The 21,861-nt window shown below is 41.8% G+C and overlaps 1 protein-coding gene and 1 pseudogene across 1 annotated transcript in view; one reads left to right on the forward strand and one right to left on the reverse strand.

Moving 5' to 3' along the window:
• Positions 1 to 1,492: 1,492 nt before the first annotated feature.
• Positions 1,493 to 2,684, reverse strand: LOC146628903 (uncharacterized; annotated as a pseudogene).
• A 2,644-nt stretch (positions 2,685 to 5,328) lies between these two features.
• Positions 5,329 to 21,861, forward strand: part of sppl3 (signal peptide peptidase 3) — a 36,807-nt gene continuing 20,274 nt past the window's right edge. The window contains exon 1 of the mRNA XM_085359744.1: positions 5,329 to 5,857. Within this exon, the coding sequence (XP_085215870.1) occupies positions 5,832 to 5,857 (26 nt within the window). The 5' untranslated portion in view covers positions 5,329 to 5,831. The remainder of the gene's footprint in view (positions 5,858 to 21,861) is intronic.

Genomic DNA, 21,861 nt, shown 5'->3' on the forward strand with positions numbered 1-21,861 from the left:
TGGTCCTCCTGGGAACTGAGTCCTTAATGGTTTTGGTGACCCCCTCTGACCTTTCCTCTCTTACCACCGTCTGGCCAAAATATCCACTTGAGGACTTCAAAGTCTAAAGGGCAGATTGTCATTCAGTTTACTAATATATGCTATCCAGAGGATAAAAGGTAAAATTTGCATTCTTTTGTGCACATTTGCTCAAAAATGCATCTTTATCAGATTGGCGTATTGATTGTGAGAAACTCTTACAAAGCATTTGTGTCATTCTCAAAGCAACAAACCCTGGCTTTAATGATACATTGATCTTTTAGATGTGTTGTGTACTGATAAGGCTTCTTTAAAAGGACAAACAGTCTATAGATGTGTCACTGCAATTGTGAGTGATGAGAAAAATAAACTGTTGCAAAACGTGGCTACAGGAGAAATCAGGTACAGAAACGAAATTCCAGAAATTCACAAAAGTCTGCACAAAAACAGAGCAATTCATACAATAACTGCAAATCACAAAAAAATAACAGCCACGGGTTAAAGAAAAAACCCAATGTTCATCCTTTACACAAGACTTTGTGGCAGTCTGTACAATTATAAAGCCTGGACCAAAGTCAGAGACCGGCAGACAATGCCATCACTAGAGCTATACATTTAACAGGACTGATAATAATAATTTTGTGGTCTTTGGGTGCCATTTGGGCATTAGACCAGTTGGGTATTGCAGTGTTTTTGTTCCCATAAAATCTCCATTCCATGTTCACAGAGGGAATCAATATTCTATTAGTGGGTAGGCTGTGGTATCACTACTAGGAAAGGACAATAGAAGGCAGCAATATGAAGTTACACAATGGCACCCAACATTTACCGCTGCATGACTGACATAAAACATTTAGAAATTAAAGCTGAGCCTGTCACGGTCTCGCTGGCAGACCGTGGGGATGTGGGGAAAGGAGGACCCAAAATGCAGGACTCTACAGTGCAACAGTGTTTATTTACAGTGGTGACAATCCGAACAACAATAAATCCCCCCGTGCGATCCCAACTCCCGTTCCGTGTCTTCTCCTTTATCCCGTGCTCCGTGCTCTGTCTCCGTTCCCTGTGTACTCTCCGTGTGCTGCCTCCTGGTCGCCACAATTCCTCCTGAGGAAACACGCATACCAAAGGCAGCCGTGAGTACAAAACCTAACAGTAGACTTGCACTAACCTTGCACAATACGCTTAAGACTGACGGGAAGTCACTCAACGATCCAGCGTCGAGGAGCTCTCAGCCACACTGTTTTGAAGCTCCTCTGACGAGGCTTGATCGGCGCCAGGTGTGTGTGGATTCCTGGGTGGGACTGGTCAGCTGGCAGGGCCACCAGGCCTAAAAGTGCCTGCCACGACCGCACCCTCACATACACAAGCACACACCCCTAAACACCTGACAGTACACCAACACGGAAAAACAGGACAGCAGACACAACCATAATAACAACAACCACAATAATGATAATAATAATAATAATAATAACTACAATAGTAGTCCACACTGCTCACGGACCCCGAATCCCTGGAACTGGGTCCGTGACAGTACCCCCCCTCTAAGGGTCGGCACCCGACGACCCAAAAACAAAAACAAAACAAAAACCACAGTACAACCAACCCCGGGCGGGCGGCGGGGGGGTCCCGGACGGAGGGCCCCAAAACCCCAGTTCAAATGTCCAACCACTGCCATGGTGGGAACAACAGTTCTTGCGGCCGACCCAGTGGACCGCAAGCAGGCAAAACTCGCTACGGGTCAGGCAGTGGTGGGAAAACAGTTCGGGCGGCCTACCTCCAACCCCATGATGGAAGCGGAACGCTTCAGGCGGCCTGCCACGGATCCGGTGGCGGCGGCGCTGCTCCTCCGGCGGCCTGCCACGGGTCCGGTGGCGGCGGAACGGTTCTGGTGGCCTGCCACGGGTCCGATGGCAATGTCGCTGCTCCGGTGAGCAACAGCGAGGCGTGGCACATGGTCTATGACGCGCCGGTCGCTGACGTGGACGCACTGGACGTGGAGGTCCCTCCGGTTCGCTGACCTCCGGCTGAGCGGGTCCCTCCTCGGCTGGCAGCGAGAGCCCCTCCTCGGCTGGCAGCGCCGGTTGTTCCTTCTGCTCGCCGAGCTCCTCTGCTGGTGGCTCGCCGAGCTCCTCTGCTGGTGGCTCGCCGAGCTCCTCTGCTGGTGGCTCGCCGAGCTCCTCTGCTGGTGGCTCGCCGAGCTCCTCTTGCTCGCTGAGCTCCACAGCTGGCGACGCGAGCTCCTCTTGCTCGCTGAGCTCCACAGCTGGCGACGCGGGCTCCTCCGGCTCGCTGAGCTCCTCCGGCTCGCTGAGCTCCTCCGGCTCGCTGAGCTCCTCCGGCTCGCTGAGCTCCACAGCTGGCGACGCGGGCTCCTCCCGCTCGCTGAGCCGCTCCTCCGGCTGCGACGCGGGTATAGATGGTCGTTGATCCGGAGGTGAAGATGGCGATGCGGAAGCTGCAGGTGGCGAAGATGACGGTCGAGCGGGTGATGTGGATGGTGAAGTTGAGAGTTCTGCGGTCGCTGCAGTCTGATGGGACGCTGGTGGAGAAGTAGCTGCAAAGGGCGGAGGTGATAATGGTGCGGCAGCTACTCGTGGTAGACTGGACAGCGATGTAGAAACAACAGGCGGGTGACATAATGGCAGGGTAGTTCCAGCAGGCATATCAGCCTCCAACTGAGGATGAAGACGAGAGGCTGACTGGACTGGCTGTGCTACGGCTACAGGCTAGGCAGCTGGCTGTGCTACGGCTACAGGCTGGGCAGCTGGCTGTGCTACGGCTACAGGCTGGGCAGCTGGCTGTGCTACGGCTACAGGCTGGGCAGCTGGCTGTGCTACGGCTACAGGCTGGGCAGCTGGCTGTGCTACGGCTACAGGCTGGGCAGCTGGCTGTGCTACGAGGTTAGCTTTCACACAGTCCCGTGAATAAACAGATGAGGTGAATGAAGATGAATTGTCCATATGACTCACCACAGCCGGCTGTTGGAAAGTTTTAGAGTCTGACTGCGGTGAGGCACGCCGGCGGCGCAAGCGTCGCTTCTTTAACGATGCCGGGGCCAGCGTATCAGGCTGAGGTTCCACCAGCCGGCCGGACAGGAGAGCAGCTGCGTGATTTTGAGCTGCCGGTCCTTGGTCTGCTGACTCAGCAGGTGCCGCAGAGGTGAGTGGAGATGTGGTGAGGTGCAGAGGGCGTGTGAAACGTTTCCCCCGCAATGGAGGGTCCAACAAGCGAGCTGCAAGCGACGGCGGGGAGGCTATCAGCCTATGAAAAAAGAAATAGGCAGCAAGGGCTCCCAGGGAGGTTGCCATATCCTCCTCGCCCGGACAGCCCAAACCAAACAGCTCAAAACAGGAACTTTCCCTCAGCGTGGTTATAATCGAAATTAGTCTCTTAATGTCCAAAAAGCTCACAGATGAGGTGATTGATGATAAGAAGGAATCAAAAAATACGACCTGTAAGTGTCTCTGATGTGGATCTGCCGCCTGGATAATGCTCCGACAGTATTTCCAGAGCTGGGCGAGCAATTCCTCCTGTGAGACGGTCCTTGAGTCCGCTGGGCCCATAATGGCTGGATCGTTCTGTCACGGTCTCGCTGGCAGACCGTGGGGATGTGGGGAAAGGAGGACCCAAAATGCAGGACTCTACAGTGCAACAGTGTTTATTTACAGTGGTGACAATCCGAACAACAATAAATCCCCCCGTGTGATCCCAACTCCCGTTCCGTGTCTTCTCCTTTATCCCGTGCTCCGTGCTCTGTCTCCGTTCCCTGTGTACTCTCCGTGTGCTGCCTCCTGGTCGCCACAATTCCTCCTGAGGAAACACGCATACCAAAGGCAGCCGTGAGTACAAAACCTAACAGTAGACTTGCACTAACCTTGCACAATACGCTTAAGACTGACGGGAAGTCACTCAACGATCCAGCGTCGAGGAGCTCTCAGCCACACTGTTTTGAAGCTCCTCTGACGAGGCTTGATCGGCGCCAGGTGTGTGTGGATTCCTGGGTGGGACCGGTCAGCTGGCAGGGCCACACCCACCAGGCCTAAAAGTGCCTGCCACGACCGCACCCTCACATACACAAGCACACACCCCTAAACACCTGACAGTACACCAACACGGAAAAACAGGACAGCAGACACAACCATAATAACAACAACCACAATAATGATAATAATAATAATAATAATAACTACAATAGTAGTCCACACTGCTCACGGACCCCGAATCCCTGGAACTGGGTCCGTGACAGAGCCAGTCTTAACTTTTCTTTCAGTGCTCCAGTGGTGCAGGCAAGCATCAACCAAACATATGCTTCCATTGTTTGCTTACTCACAGTGGATTTATACTTTTGTGTTAAATCTGTGCTGTAGTTACATTGTAATTGCAAACCCTATGTGGTAACTGGACATTTACCTCCCTAGAAGTGTAACTACATGTTGCCATCGACACAGAAGCACAGATATAATTGCAGGAAATGGCGTTGGCCACAGAACTATAAATTAAGCTACGGATAAGTCCGCCCATGGATAACGTCACTGAGTGTTTGAGCAGAGATCTTGTAACTTGGTCAAGCCCAATACACGTTGACCTTTATTTCACCTGCAAAGTCCCAATCTTCATGTGGAGTTTATGTTTTTTTTACCACTAAAAGGGGAACGACAGTGAATGCCCTACTATGGTTATTACATTGAGGAGCCAGAGGGGGCGACACAACAAATGGATTTATTTACGTAATCATCATCATAAACATTGAGAACATAAACATTGAGAAAAAAAAACAAAGAACTAGGCCCAATATATTTTTTATATAAATTTGACTTGATTATTTCAGTAAATATTGCTATGTTGCACACTCTTTTATTTATATTTTGATAAAGGGCATCTATGGGGTGATTCAGTCAACATATTGTCCTGACAACTTGATAACCGCACGACATTTCTTTTATCGGCTTTTGGTCCCTTTTAAAAAACAAAAAATCACCAAAGGAGGCGCATTATGCAAAACAATATTTTTAAAAATCTTAAAACGAATTTATTTTTTATAATTATACACACGTATTCAATTTAATTTGCTCTGAAAAAAAGTTTTTTTTATTTTTAATTTAATTTACAATTTTATTTTTTGTCATAATACTAAAGTAAATTGGTTAAATATTCATGCACGGCCCGTTTTTTCCGTATTTTGTATGTCACATAATTCAGCAATTAATTGCAACAACTCGTTGCCTTTCACAATCGCTGTGTATATGATAGGCTGCAGTGCTGCCGGGAGGGGAAACCATTACAAACGTTTTCGATGCATGAAAGCGTTTCAGTGCACGTCCTATTTGTAAACCTCTTCAGTAGGGCGATTTTGCGCGCTCCCGTGGACTCGCCATAGAAAACAAAGCTGAACGTCTTCCATAACAGCTAGAGGTGCAGACTTGAGGAATATCCGAATTTAGTCTGCATACAGCGAGCTGAATATGGATTTACTGTGGGTGTAGCATCGTTGGAGACCGAGCCTTCTCGGTTGGAGTGACAGCAGGACACTAGCGAAACCACCGAAAATAACAGCTGTCTTTTTTTCTCGGGGTGCTTTGTCTAGTCCACCTAACGATAGCAAACCATCACTGTCGTTTTAACCGCAAGATATTCAGCTAGTTCTTACTAGCTGCTGCCGGGATGTATCACCATGTTGTCACCAAAAAGTAACCGCTAAGACGTCGAATTGTGAAGGAAACGCAAGAAAACATCTCCCGGGTCCCGACGGGTTGTCACTGGGACCTGAATCTGTGTTAGCCACAGTCGCGGAACCCACTGTTTTTGGCGATATGGCGGAGCAAGGCTACTCATCCTGGTGAGTGCGTACAGGCATTGCGCTACCGATTGGTAGCCGCTGTTGCTATTGCTAAACCAGATTGCAATAGGTCATTAAACCAACGAACCGTATTTCTGTCAGTATACAGAAACCTTTGTCTCTTCACATCGACACTTCACATGCATTTATCAACGTCTTCAGAACAAAAGGTCACTCATCCAGATATTTTTCCATCAGCTTGATTTTTTTTTTTTTTTTTGCTAAACTGCTAACTTTGGCTAGCCCTAGCTAACGAGCAGCCCCAGCTGATGCCGTGCTAACATTGTCCAGCATCGGTTAAATCCAATGGTGGCTGTTGCAAGGAAATGCTAACGAGTTAGCTGCCCTGCTGATAGCTAAAGCACAATGGGGTGGTCATTTTAAAAATTTTCCTTCGCTTTTTGGAGTACGGCTGGCTTTGTTGGTAAACCCAGTTGTGCACAATAAACGCAGCGTTTCATGACAGTGTTAAAAGGCTTAGTTTGTTGTCTGCCAACAAATTAGTGCTAGCTGGCATTCGTCGTCGACCTGCTGCTCACACAATAACAAAGGTTCGGCTGTAGCTAAGCTAGCATCGGTGTCAAGTCACAAAAATGCAGTTTTTCCATACAGTGACAAGCGATAGGCGGTCACAGATGGCACCATCAGGTCTCGAGGTATAGAAACGATATATAACTATAGTGTCATAGTAATTTTTGTGGTCGGCGAAAGTATAGATTGCACGAAATCATTCAGAGATGATGTGATAAGTGAAATGCGTTGTCTCCGAAAACGACCTCTTTCTTATGGCCTAGTTAATCTATACTAGGTTATACTTGTCTGATCTATGAACTAAAGATTAAGTGTTTGTGTCATGTCTACTACAAGATTGTTTTGAGTCTGAGAAGGCCGAGCCAACCGGGTCTTCCCTAAGAGAGTGCATTCATTGAGTTGTACGAGTCGACTGTTTATTTCATATACTAACCTTTATTTAATGTCACACCTTCTGCCTCTGAAAATCCCAGTATTCATGCTCTTTAAAAAAAAATCACAATTGAATATCTTTCATCAGTTTTAGATCAGTGAGCAAAAGTCTTTCCCAGTACAGCGATATCTGTAAATGCAGATAAAACAAAGTTTTTCCCAACGTTTTTGCCAGCAGGGTGCCACTGTGTGCTTTTAGCTTCATAAGTGGTCTATCAAACTGTTTGTGTGGTAAATGTGTTGTATAAAAAGTCCAAATCACTGTAAAATGTGAGGCCAAAGAAAGAAAATAGTTTGTATATTTTTTTTAATGCACAATTTTTATGACTACACCCAGTCCACAGGCTTTTACAATGAAACTTGATATTTGAAAGGGTTGTTGTCATAAATTTTGTGTGCAATGTTATTGGATCTCAGAATGCAAATTAGTGTCCAAAAAACAAGCTTCATGATCCCGTTTGACTTGTCAACGGCTGTGATATATCAGAAGATAAGCGAAGCACTGGTGAGGATTAATTAACATAGTAAGCTTAATTTATGTGACCCAGCAGCAATAAAACCCACTGCCGATCAAGATGGATTTACACCTCGATGAGATCGGATCAAAGCACAAGCAAAACTACCTCCAGATGTGGTTAAATCAGTGGATTGATTCGTAACACAGCAGATAATGTCCATTTATTCTTTTGCTTTAAATGGGACTAACATTGAAATATGTCTTCACAATATTACAGCCCCATCATTTTTCTTTTTTTAATTACATTTATAGGACTGAGATCATCTCTGACTGGGAGGGGAGGAGGGTTAACTTTATGTTTGATTATTTATTTATTTTTAAAAAAAAGGTATGAATAGAAATATTCAGGCATGCCTTATATGCCCCAAACAGCTGTTCCGACTTTGACACACAGTCTGCAGTAATGTGGGTGGATAACACTCCATCAACCTCACAGCCCAACGTCTTCATACGGCTGATCTTTTTTTATTTCCACATTTAATTATGAAAATTCATATTCAAATATTTTTTTTTTCAAAATTTATATTATATGATCAAATTAAGAATATTTTCCAGGTGCACTGTTATCTATACTGTTCTACAAACATAAAAAATGATTTGGGGTTATTTTATGTGCGCTCCTACACATGACCATTTTGCATGTGTTTGTTTTATATATGCTGATATTTAAGTTATAGTGATGCAGATTAAATCAAGTATGAATTCAAAAGCTAATGATGATGATTTAACATGTTATTGGGAAAACAACCTGTAACAATCCTCTTGATCGGTAAGCTATCTGGGATTGCTCTGAACATATTTATTATCATCTGTCCCCAGGCCTTGCTTTAACAGTGTTAACGTATTGTTCATTCTCAACCTTTTAACACTTGTTGAAGGTAGCTTAGTACAAAGGGAATCTGAAAAACGGATAACCTCCATCCAAGAGAGTGAAAAAGAGGAATCAGAGACATTATACTGGTTGAAATTTATTCAGAACAGCAAAGATGGTTATGAAATTTTAACTGAGAGGGGGGGAAAGGGAAGGGGGGGAAAACCCCTTGCTTTTGGGGAAAATCTGTACATAATTTCATTATCATTTAAAACATTTCATTTGTGAGTGTAGTTTGTCTCAATTGCCGCTTAAGTTCGAGTTCATTAGATACTTGCTTTAAACTAACTCCCCAAACAAGTGCCACAAAGCTTTACCCAGATGGCTGCTCAGTGGCAAGACTTTCTTCTAGAAGGATTTTGGGAAAATTCAGCCACTTCAAAATTCTCTCTGGTCTAATTTGCATACATTAGTCTATTTTTTTTGAGGAAAAAAGAGGAAGAAAAGAACCACACACACCCACAGAGGCAGTTTATAGAGGGGAAAAAAGAAAACATACAGAAACACAATAGAAGCACTGATAAGAACATGCCAAGTGGACAAACCATAAAGCCATGTCGGCCAATCAGAACCACAGGCTCTGCAACGTCAAAAACTGCCAACCCTGCAAATGCCTTTTCTGAATTTCTTGACCCATGATTTCCAAAAGGCCAGTTTCAGTGACCTAAAACTGCGTGTGTGGCTAAAAGGCTAAAGTCCATGGAGAAGGAAAATCTGTTTTGTTTTTTAAACACGTAGTGTCAACAAAGCCTTGTACATTTTGTGACTTAATGATTTTGTGTTAACCATGGCTAAAGAGCTGTTGATATAAGGATTCCTGCTTAGAGATGTATTTATTGTAATATTTATGATTTAACTCAAGCTCCTCAAAAGAAATTAGTCTAAATGGGGTTTAGATACATAGTTGCTTGTGTTGATTTGCAAGCTCAGCAGAAAAACATTAGACCGTGACTATCTATTGTGCTTGAAATAGCTTAAATGTCACTGAGGAGCTTCAGAGATGAATAATGAGTAAATGTGGAATTATAGTTGAATCTCAAAGCTTGTGTGCTCGCACTAAATTTTCTTTTTGCTTTGCAGCCAACCTGAGATTTATTTTAATTACTACAGTGTGCACAGCCAACCATCAGGGCAGAATATCATAGTGTTTGTAGACATAAGCTGTTTTCAAACACAAATTTAGGACAGTTTTGGAACAATCTGGTTGAGATATTTTCTGCTTTTCTCACTTGTAGTGAACAGCAGGAAATAAATTTGCAGTGTGCTGGAAATGTTAGATTTGCTGCAGTATTAGGTGCTCTGTTCAAACATCACATGGACCCATGAAGCTGACAGGTCCCCCCCCCCCCAAAAAAAAAAAAAACCCAAAAACTCATCCGATCCAATTGCGTGGGATATTTGCATTTTGCCCTACACTTCTCCTGATTCTGATAGAAGTTAAGAGCACATGCATGAAAATGGCTTCATATTTTCTACATTTTTATTGGTGTTATCTAGTAGTGATGTTTTCTCTTCATATCAGCATCATCAGGTTAATATAGTTTAATATTGCACTAGATCAATTTTAAGTCATCCTGTTACAGTAGAGTAAGTGATGCCACTTTTGTCCTCACCTCAGTACCCGTTTGTCAGAAGAGCAGCAGCTAGACCCAGTGCAGCTACCTCGCACACTGAGCCACTGAATGCAATGTGTTCCTAGTAACTTTCAGAAGACACCAGAAAGCACTGCTGTTTTAAATCACATGCCTAAGTTTATTAATAGTGTTGACAAAGAGCAGATATTTGAAGACCGATCTCTCACCGCAATTTGTAGAGACATTTGTTAAATGTGCACTTAGTTTCTGTTGTGCGCAGCTAATTTTATATCAAGTGTATTGCTGTCCGGCGCAAACGACAGTGAGCCCCTTTCAACCTCACAACAACCAGCTGACCAATCTTTCTGAAGAGTCTTCATTTGTTGCCACTATCAACTCTTGCAATAGCAGCAATTTGCTTTAAAGTTAGATTACTAACCATTGGTAGTTGTTTTGTTCTAGTTTCTCTTCCTAGCTTTTAGTTGTGTAGCTGACAGTGCATGCAGTGTAAATGAGAAATTTTCAACCGTGACATTTTAAATCAAATTATGAAAGTCACACTTCCTGAAGTGAAAGCATAGAGCAGCAGAACTATTCAGTTGTATGGCACTCTTTTGTTGTATGGCACTCTTTCTCAAGTCAAGTTTATTTATAAAGCACATTTAAAAACAACCGAGGCTGACCAAAGTGCTGTACAACAAAATACAAATATAAAATACAATAAAACACAAGTACATAAAACTCCTCACTGATAAAACAATAAATTAAAACAATAAGTTAAACCTTGCTAAAAGCCAATGAGAAGAGGTGAGTTTTAAGAGCAGTTTTAAAAGTTCCTAGGCTTGTGGAGAATCTGATGTGAGGAGGTAAACTGTTCCACAGTCTGGGTGCAGCCACAGCAAAAGCCCTCTCTCCCCCAGTCTTTAGTCTGTACCTGGGAACATCTAAAAGCATCAGGTCTGCTGACCTCAAAGATCTCCTGGGGCGGTAAATGCTAAGAAGCTCTGCCAGGTAAGGAGGTGCAGTACCGTTAAGGACCTTAAAAACCAGCAGTAAAATTTTAAAATCAATCCTAGAAGCAACTGGGAGCCAGTGGAGAGAGCAGAGAACCGGAGTGATGTGGCCTCTCTTTTTGGAACCGGTCAGCATGCAAGCAGCAGCGTTCTGCACCAGTTGGAGGCGATGCAGACAGGAACGATCTAAACCAACATAAAGGGAGTTACAGTAGTCCAGCCGTGAAGTAATAAAAGCATGGACCACCCTTTCTAGATCGTTCCTGCACAGGTAGGACTTGACTTTGGCTAAAATCCGTAGATGATAAAAAGATCCCTTGACTACGGAGCTGATTTGTTTATCAAATTTAAAAGCACTGTCAAAAGTAACACCGAGGCTCTTAATGGAGGAAGTACATTTGGATGTTAGGGGTCCCATAAAATCAAAGGAAAGGTTGGGGTCTTTAGGAAGCCCAAACACAATGACTTCAGTTTTACTTTCATTTAGATGTAGAAAGTTAAGCGCCATCCAAGTCTTAATGTCAGACAAACAGGAGAATAACGGCTGCAGAGAGTCCTTACAGTCTAACCTCAGAGGGAGGTAGATCTGAATGTCATCAGCAAAGGTGTGGAAGGACACATTATGTTTGCGCAGCACATCGCCCAGAGGGAGCAAATACAGAATAAACAGCAGGGACACACTGATTTCTGACACACTGATGGGGCACTGCCCTATTTGTAATATACTGAAAACTTTTTTTTTTCCTAATATAACTGTTTAAGTCCTGCCACCACCAGAGAGACCCAGTAAAGATATAAAGTGTTGGAAGATTTGACATAACCCCTGCCTGCTGACCTGTTTAGGCTAGTGATGGTGTTTACACCAGTTACTGTTATCAGTTCATCTGCACAGAAAACTGGGTTAAGTAGCACAATAGCAGAGAAGATGACGTTGTTGTCTTTTATGAAATGAAAAATTCCAATCTGGTTTTAAACCTCACCACAGTACCGAGACAGCTTTACTGAGAGTTTTTAACGATCTCCTCGTAACTGTTGATACAGGGCGCCCTGTGGTTTTAGTTCTTTTAGACTTGTCCTCTGCTTTTGATACGGTCGACCATGATATTCTCCTTTCAAGACTTGAACATGTAGTTGGCCTTAAAGGCAAAGTACTCTCATGGTTTAAATCATACCTATCCGAGCGGTTTTTCTCTGTCTCTATGGGAAATCACTCCTCTTCCCCCGCACCCCTTCGTTGCGGTGTTCCCCAGGGGTCTGTGTTAAGTCCCACGTTGTTCTCTCTCTATCTGTTACCCCTGGGAAAAATCTTTAGAAATCACAATATCTCTTTTCACTGCTATGCGGATGATATCCAAATCTATTTCCCTTTGGATTTGGATCTTCAATCCCCGCTATTGCCGTTGCTTAATTGTCTGTGTGACGTCAGAGACTGGCTACTGCATAATTCGCTCACCCTCAATGAAAACAAAACAGAAATTATCGTCTTTGGTAGCCACATGCCGTTGAAACAGCTTTCGGAGACTTTAGGTTCCTATGCCAGCCACTTATCGCCCACTGTCAGAAATCTCGGAGTAATGCTGGACAGCTCCCTCAAATTAGATAAGCAAGTGGCTGCAGTGGTAAAAACCAGCTTCTACCAACTACGCCAAATTTCGAAGGCAATGCCTTACCTACGACATAAAGACCTTGAAAGGCTCATTCATGCTTTTATAACCTCTAGACTGGACTACTGTAATTCTCTTTACTTAGGCCTCCAACTCTCTCTTATTCAACGCCTACAATTAGTCCAGAATGCCGCAGCACGCCTTTTAAGCGGCGCTAGAAGACAGGATCATATTACTCCCATTCTAGCTGACCTCCACTGGCTTCCTGTCAAATACCGTATTGTTTTTAAAATTCTTTTATATACTTTTAAAATCTTAAATAACTTGGCACCCAGTTATTTGATTGACCTTCTTAATCTATATATCCCTACAAGGGCACTCAGATCCTCTAATCAGGGGCTTCTAATGCAACCAATGTCTCGATTAAAGACGAAGGGGGATCGGGCCTTTGCTTTCGCTGCACCAAAACTCTGGAACAGCCTACCGGTTGATGTCCGTGTGTCGGAAACTATCCAATCTTTTAAATCTCGGTTAAAAACCCATCTATTTAAGCTCGCTTTTCAAACTACTTAGCTTAATTTTCCCTGATTCATGCCTGTTCTTATATTATTATTTTATAATTTTATTCTTTGTTAACTGTTTTCTCCTGTTGTAAATTGCAAGTATGGTTCGTTTGTGAAGCACTTTGTTGTACTTGTGACTTTTAAATGTGCTATAGAAATAAAATTGAAATTGAAATTGAAATTTTATGGTAGAGCTGGAGCCTCACCTCTGACACACATTCACCGAGCTGTGAGCAAAGAGACAGCCCTTGGGCTAAGACTAGGGCTGCACAATTTTGCATAAAATGAGAATCACGATTTTTTTTGCTTAGAATTGAGATCACGATTCTCTCACGATTTTCTTTTCCAGTATAAATATTTATTGCACTTATTAACTGCACATCAACTTCGTAACAGTTGAGACTGAACATAAAAACAATAAATAAACATAAAAACAACAAATGTCTCACATTTTGTCGTTGCCGCAAAATGTTGTACTGCTTGAAATTCCGTCTCCACCGTTGCTCGACGCTGTGTGTATAGAGCAGGTAGTGCAACAATAGAAAAATAGTTGCGGGACAGCACTGTGTAGCGTTGTCTAGGGTGTTGATCATTTTCCTAAATCCCTCGTTTTGCACAGTGTTGATGGGAGCCATATCTTTGGTCAGGTGATAAGCAGTGTTGGGACTAACGCGTTATTAAGTAACGCGTTACAGTAACTACGTTATTGTGGTAACGAGCACGGTAACTAGTTATTATGCCAAAATCAGTAACGCGTTAGTCGTTACTGGGATTTAGATAGGGTTGTTACTTCGTGTGGTGGCTATCGCGGAGCTTCCACAGATTCAGTAACATTAGCAAGTGGTGGAGGCCAGCAGGTGGATGAAGGAAAGGGGACGCAGAAGGAAAAGAGACCCGAGGCAGCCGCCGGTCCAAGTGTGAACTGAACTTCAGGTAAGAAGTTATGACCTGCAGTCTCTCTGGGTCAGATATAAACCAAGTTTAGGTGGAGTTTATTTTCGTTATTCTGACTTTTTCCGTACTGCGTGCTAGCTAGCATGACGGGAGTTTCTATACAGCTGGGTGGGTGCTATGAAGTTAATGAAGTTGAACTTTATTTTGTTCATAAGTTATTAGAGTTGCCAACCGTCCCGTCTGGTATTCAGAGAAAATATTAAACGCTTCTTATTGAGGTGAAAAGGAACAGTTTGTCCCGTTATTCAGCTACAATGAAAAAGGCACAAAGCTGGAGTTATTCTGTGTCTTTGCTGCACAGCTGCCTCTTCTTCTCTCATTCTCCCCCCTCCCTCTCCCGTTTCTACTTCAATCATGAAAACTGATCAATGATCAGCTGATCGGTTCTCTTGTTTGTTTATCGCTCACTTTGCGCCGAAAGAGGAAACCAGCGGATGTCGCGCTAAACAACAGCAGCACGTTTAAGCTTGATCAGCTGTTGTTAGAATTTATTTAATATTAATTTCTAGTATCAGCTGATGTTTGCTGGAGCCACAGCTGTAAACCTGCTGGTCATGATATGGTTTGGTTATCTGGTGAGAGGGAAACATGAAGATGAAACCAGGAGATGTCCTTACTGGATCATCAGAGCTGAACAGGTGATGGAGAAACAGGTTTACCTTTTAGGTGACATGAATGAGTTGAAGGGAAGTTATGAACTGTTTCTGAGAGACAAATAACCCCAGGATCCTTTTTTAGGTAGCTGACAGCTGGTAACTGTGCAGGTGCGGATCTAGCAAAGTGTTGCCAGGGGGGCATGTAGGGCATTAACAGGGAAAGGGGGGCACAAAGAAATACTTTTCTTTCTTATTCCCATTTAAAATGTCTAGCTTTTAAAAAAGAAATATCTGAATCTTACAACAAACGATTGATAGATTGATGCATATATACCATCAAAACAGTGTACATCACTGTCACAACAGTGTTTATTTTCATTCAAAGGCTTTATGATTTTTTCCTATAATGGTGGGACGGTCTCTAGTCAAAATGCCCGGGACGATTTTCTGTCCCAGTCCAGCCCTGTATGCAGCTCATCTGCAGTCTGGTGTTACCTACATCTTCCTATTCAGAAGGCAGAATTTCTGAGTTCTGAGTACAATCGAAAGCACCACGACTGCAGTTTTTGTGTTGGATGTAAAAGGCGCACATGACTCTGTGACGTAGGCTAGAATCATGGCAGCAGTCAATGACGGTCCAGGCGTGGGATTTCTCTCGTGGAAATATGCACGTTATCATATCCTTTCTATTGGTAGGCGGCACAGTGCACTTGTGGCAAGTAAGCAAGCTAGAAGACTGGCAAAGTTATGGAAGAAACACATTAACAAGAGAATTCTGAGTAAAACCAAAGTTACTTTCCCTAGTAACTAGTTACTTTGAAAGTAACGAGTAACTTGAAGTAACTGAGTTACTTTTGAGAGAAGTAACTAGTAATGTAACTAAGTTACTATTTTAAAGTAACTTACCCAACACTGGTGATAAGTGATAGCTTCCATAATTTCTTTGTGCCTGCGGGAGTTCGACGTGTATAGGGAAGCGCTGCATAAGGTTCCTGTTATTGATGTTTGGGTGGTTGACCGGGACAAATTTTCTCCAGTCACTTTCTTGTCATCCCTGACGTGCTCTCCGTTGTTTTTTTTCCCTGCCAATTTCAGCAGCCAGCTTCTGTATCACGTGGTATAAGGCTCCGCCCTTGTCATTTGTTGAGCAGGAAGAGTGAGCGCTTGTTGCAGATTGTACCCAGATCAAAATGCGGTACAATCATCGTCTTTTTTTTAAAAATTGTTGTCATTTGGAAATGAGATCGCACATAAGTATGAATTGAGATCGCAATTTTCTAACGATTAATCGTGCAGCCCTAGCTAAGACCGTTAATTTTCTTTCACTTAACCTGAGCTTTAATTTTTTTTTCTTAAGTTGATAGCAACAGTGCTCGTTTTTATAATCACAATCAAGACCTATATTGGTAAAAAGCTATTAAACTTATTATTTTAGTTTAAGCAGCCCAGTTGTGGGTGGGAAGAGTGGCAGCAAAAATATCCAAAGGGGGCAGTAAAACTGTATTGGCCTTTTTGTACTGTAGTTTAGTTTATGAATTGTTTGATAAGGAACGTTTTACCAATATGTGGATGGGTAAAATATATCTGAAATGGTGTTACACTGTCTGCATTTACCAACATCTTAAGTTTCCTTTTAGGTGATGCCAAGTGTGATTAGGTTTGCTGGCCTGAAAACTGTGTGCAAGATTATTGCTTATTGTTTGAGCTCTTTGAAATGATAGGAGAGGAGGCATTTCAGTGATTCCACTCAGTGATTCCACTTAGTGACGGTTCAGCTTTTAAGATGTGCCAGTGTCTGTTAATTATGTCCCTGGATTTCTGATGATAGTGGTTCAATTCAGTGATGAAAGTTATTCTTTCATTTTTTTTTCTGTTAAGGTTTTAAGGCTTAAGCAGTTCATATCTTGAAGATACTAAAGCATGGAATTAGGCTCTGACGATTATGGAGGGATGGCACTTTCCTTAATTAAATCATGATTTCATCTCCTTTGTCATGCTTTTGAATTCTTCCAAGTCTGAGAAATTTCTCCAAAGGCATAAAAATTGCCCAGTAGGTATGTTTTCCTTGAGATGACTTGGATGGTGTTGCAGTGAAGAAGAGTGTTATGTTCAATAGGGTTCCTTTAAATTGAAATATGTAGGCTTCCATCTTGGTGTATAGACATGGGTAGATTACAATGAAAAAGTGTCTAGAAGGAAATACTTGAATTTACATATCAGAAACATTTTGAGTTCTCCAAGAAAGTACCATCTCTCCATAATTGACATAGCCTACACCCAAGTCATATGTCATTTCTGTGTCAGTGTGACCTAAGGGTGGAGGATGTTAAGGATGATTCAGGTAACAAGTAGTTACCTGAATGCCAGCGTATCATTGGTAGTGCAGTGCTGTTTATGCATAACAGGCCTGTGCAGTCTTGCAGTCAAGTTAAACGGTGTGAGTCTCAGCAAGTTAGTTCACTTGAGGAATTTAACTAGCTAGCCACCATGCTAAAACTGAATCCATCTGTCTAATCTTTGAAACACTTTCAGTTAGTTAAAATACTTTTCTGTCAATTCAGATTGTGGATCAGGCTAAAATGTTAAAAAATAATGCTATATATCTTGACGCATGCCCAATCATCCAGGTAAGTAAATCCCAAAAGGTTGATTCTGTTCATCTGGACGTTTCGTCACTTGGGTGGGTGACGAAATGTCCAGATGAACAGAATCAACCTTTTGGGATATTGCCATATAGTTTCAAGGTTATATTAATAGGTTATATTATATTTCAAGTACCCATGCATTTCCTTTTTGTTACTGACAAATGAGAGTAAAAAGGCAATAAAGGCTCAGGTTTTTTTAGAAAAAAAAATTAATATGGGACAGGATTAGGAAGCTGAGGAAAAATGAAGACAAGATAGTGGCGCTCGTAATAATCATAAGATTTAAGTTGGGTTACTGCTCAGTTTAACAGGCAAAACTGAAGCAAACTACAGGCTCACTTACCACAGAGATACATTTGCGGTAGAGTTACGAGTGCCTGCGTGTTTTTAAAAATATCTGTATGTCTGAAGCGTAACTATATTGTATAGCAAGATGGGGCACTATGATATGCAACATGAATATTTTATTGCACATGTTACGATCAAGTACCACCTAATGTATGTGGGGGTCATTGAAACTGACAAATGCAGACTTGACGTCACAGCTCCAGGGTCAGGGTGCCGGTGCTTTAAATGCTTGTACACTGCATGTCGTGAAAGGAAAGCTCAGTCTGGAGTCTGGATTTAAAACACTTGCTCTTGCCAACTAGCAAGAGCAGCAATGTTTAAACATCTGGTCAACTAGATGTTTAAACATTGCTGCTTTTGCTAGTCGGCACCAGAAGTACTTGTCAGGTAAACAAGTGATTCTTATTTTATTGATATCCAAAATTACCCATTGGTTGTAATATCTCGTCTTCCGTCTAAGGGCAGGCAGTGGTGCTTGCTCCCTCTTTGTGATGGAAAGTAGGCAGACAGCTGTGAGAACTAGTGCGGTTCTACAATGCTTTGAAAGATGAGTGGTTATACGTTAGATATTACAAGAGTTAACATAAACAAGACTGAAGCTGTGTGTAACCACATTCTGCACAGGCACATATGTAGATGCTGGCCAACAGGAAAGGTGGATAACTGCTGCTAGCAGTGCTAATGTAACACTTGGCAAACTGATCTAATACTGCACGTGTGTAGTGTTATACACAGCACAAAATCTTCAGCAATATTTAAAAGCACAATGTCATTAATGGAATGTTAAATGCAAATGCAATGATTGTATTTGCAATGTTTAAGCTCATCTTTTAGATGTTTGAAGCACTTTTCCTGCACCTTTTTTTTTTTTTTTTTTTTTAAATAATCTTAATACAAACTTTTTTAAAATATTGTTCATATGTACACTAATGTGATTATTTTAATGAATGAATACCTTAGTAAAAGTTAATAGAGTTAAAAAATTAAAGAAGAAACTTTACACCTGGAAACCTAGTTTTTAAAGAGATAAATACAAAGTCCTGTTAAGACTTATCTACAGTACAAGTCGATGATGCTTAACCCTTTAAAACCGGTTGGAGCGGGTATGCTCAGTTTTGCGTAACTATTTTTAAATCCCTGTAGAACCAGAACCACGTAAGCTAGCACAATAATTTTTAAAAGTCATTTTTGAGTTCATAGTTTTCTGAATAGTTTCTGGGATGCTTAGAACTCAAATTGCACTGCTGGAAATAGTTTATTTTGATGCACATGGTGTTTATTTGCATTGTAATATTTATTTTCACTTCTCCAGCAGTATATAAAAATTGGTGCAGCTCAAACATAAAACTATGAAGACACTCAAAATAAATTTCCTGTTATTAGAAACTATTTTGTGCAACTTTTTTGTATTTACAATTTTGAGGGATAAACCTCTTAAAACCCAAAAAAGTATTATCAATTTTTTTGTAGTTTATTGCACTTTGTTGTAATATATGTAGTTATTATAGACTTAATGCATACATATTATTAAAATCTGGGCTATAACGGTTATATTGATGTATAGCAACTTGAAATGCTCCCAAAAATGGCACTACTGCATGCAAAAATATAAAGATAACTCTGGCGGACTTGGTTCTATAGTAGGTATAGTAGGTTAAATGACTTTTGCACTTTTTAAATAATCCTGTTAAATCTTAAGGAGTTTTGAGGGCTTCTTCAGTAGATCTTACAGCTGTATAGACAGAGCTAATCCTGCTGAATTTTCTATTTAAGAGCACACATTGACCTGAGTTTGGCACACTACTAAGGCACCTGTTGGATGTGTCCTGAACAGAAGCACCACTAAGATAACCTCTCAGAGCTGAAAAGCTCAATTTGTTTTAATTTGGAGAGACAGGCGCCTAATCAAGCTTAAATTTTAATGGTGGTCATCTGTGCTGATTAAATGAGTAAAATTGTTACATGTTGAGGCCAGCCTTAATAGGTATGTGCAACAGCTAGTATTATCCCTGATGTCTTAATACAAACTGATAGATTCTTGGTTAGTTGGTTATTCAACTTATTTTTTCATTAGCATACGTCATGCAGTTACAAAACTTTAAAACATGTCTTTTTGCAGGAGATTTTCTCTTTTTGTTTAAAAAAAAAAAAAAAAAAAAAAAAAGATTAATTCAAGAATGTATTTTTGATCTCATTATTATTTTTGCTTACTAGTCACTGGACTCCAAAATTGTAAACCCCTCCTAGAGGCAATCTTTGCTACGTTAAGATGAACGATGGGCTGTCGGATTGTAACACCAGAGATGAAGCCTGACCAGAACCGCCTGGATCTGACCAAGATCCATTTCAATGCTAAATTCTCAAACAAACACAAAATGGAAAGATAACTCATTACAGTACCAATGCAGAGGAAATGTGTCCTTTTATATTGGGTGTAGTCCATTAATGTCCATAATTGATCATAAAGGTGAGACACTAAATGCTACCTAATTGGAAGTCAAACACCCAGTGCCTCGCTTAATGTAATTGATGGGAAAACTTGTTCGCAAGATTAATGTTAGTCCTGGAAGACTTGCCTTTTTTCTGTTTAGTGTGAGTGTGTGTGTGTGTGTGTGTGTGTGTGTGTGTGTATTAGACCAGACCTGAGTAAGATGTTAATTTTGCAATAGTAGACTTTTGCTACTATACCTCACAGTAGCAAAAGTCTTTATTGTGGCCTGTTGACCTGGCCTTTAGTGGTCAGGTCTGGATGCAACTAGGACTGGGCGATATGACCCAAAATTCATATCTCGATATTCTTTTGCTGGATGGCGATATATGATATATATCTTGATATTTTATTTTATTTTTTAAATTTTTTTTAAATCCCTAAAGTAAGAACAAAAAGTGAGTTCGTAGTCAAAGCTGTGTCCCAGATCTCACACAGGCACTTTTATTAATATACAGCGTACATGAAAAAATTACTCAGAAATAAATTATCAGCATTTATTAAATAATAATTCTCCATAAATAAAATAAAACAATGTTGTTTTTGTGCATAACAAAAAGCTCACAATTGTGTTCTACTATGTGACTGACAGCCTGGAGTTTGAAATCCTCTTTGTAACCATGTCTCTTAACTGGTGCCATTTGTGGTCCTTACAAACACACAATGCGGTAATATTACGTTGAAGCACAGTAGGTATTACTCCGCGAGGCTCCTGACTACGGTAGCCGTAATGCTCCAACAATCCATCAAGTGGTGCGGCTTTGTAGCTTACAGATTGCTGAGCGCCGTGTACCATATAAAAGCGGTTTGCAGTCAGTAAGCACAACCAGAATTCATACATAATTCTGGTTGTATGAATTCATACACTGTCGATTTTTGAGAAAATGAAAGGGTTTTAGGCCGGGCAGCCCCCGTGCGTGGGGCTGCATGGTGTCAATGTGTTAGCCCGGTTGGCTCGTTAACGTGTTGACGCCGTCCAGCCGCATTGACGCATTAATGCAGTTATGGCGTTAACGTCGTTTTAATGAGATTACCATTTTAGTGCTGGTAGCATTAATCTCCAAATGTTTACTTTTTACCGACCAGCTCCTCTTTGATAGCTGCCATGTCCATCTTGTCGTTGCCTGCAGGTGAAGCGATGGGAGAGGGGGAGTTGTGTTCAGTGAAGGAGAGAGGCGAGGCAGAGTAACGTTGCGTAGAGACAAAAGTGGACGAAAGACAGGCAAACTTGCAGCTCCTCAAGTATAATTCTAACTTAACACATACTATAGCGTTACGATATTGTCACATCTCATATCTCGTCTAAAAATATATCAATATATTTAAAAAGTCGATATATCGCCCAGTTCTACATGCAACTGCTTTGATTAAGAATGGTATTGGAATTGTTATTGAAAACCTAGTCTGTCAGCGAACAAGGACGTCTTATGGCACTTCGGGCTACCGTCCAGGCCTCAACAGTCCGGGATTGTATTTTGTTTTTAAATGTTCCATTCATCTATCTCACCCATGTTCTACAGGCTTCTGTGCACAGAATTCAGACGAACCAGTTCGATGCTAGAATATGAATTAGGTCTGTGGGAGATTAAACTAGCTGTCTGTCTGCTTGCTGTGTTGACAGTGGAGCAGTGACCTCATTGGTGTGTTGTAAAACAAAGTCAGCTTTCCCTTATCACTTTATGAATGCTCGAAACCAAACTGACCATGTTGTTTTAACCCGCACCTAGAGTCAAATATACCAACCCCCATTGTAATGCTGTATGATGCAGTGCTGTCCTAGTGTCCCGTTTCCACAGTGAACTGTATGTTAGTGTTCCAGACTCAGAGACCCAGTAGAAGTTTCTGTACCACTGAATAAATGAAAGCGA

Source organism: Diplotaxodon limnothrissa, linkage group LG7 (assembly GCF_057381915.1).
Source record: "Diplotaxodon limnothrissa isolate DT_005_m linkage group LG7, D_limnothrissa_male_GT1.1, whole genome shotgun sequence".
NCBI classification, from domain to species: domain Eukaryota; kingdom Metazoa; phylum Chordata; class Actinopteri; order Cichliformes; family Cichlidae; genus Diplotaxodon; species Diplotaxodon limnothrissa.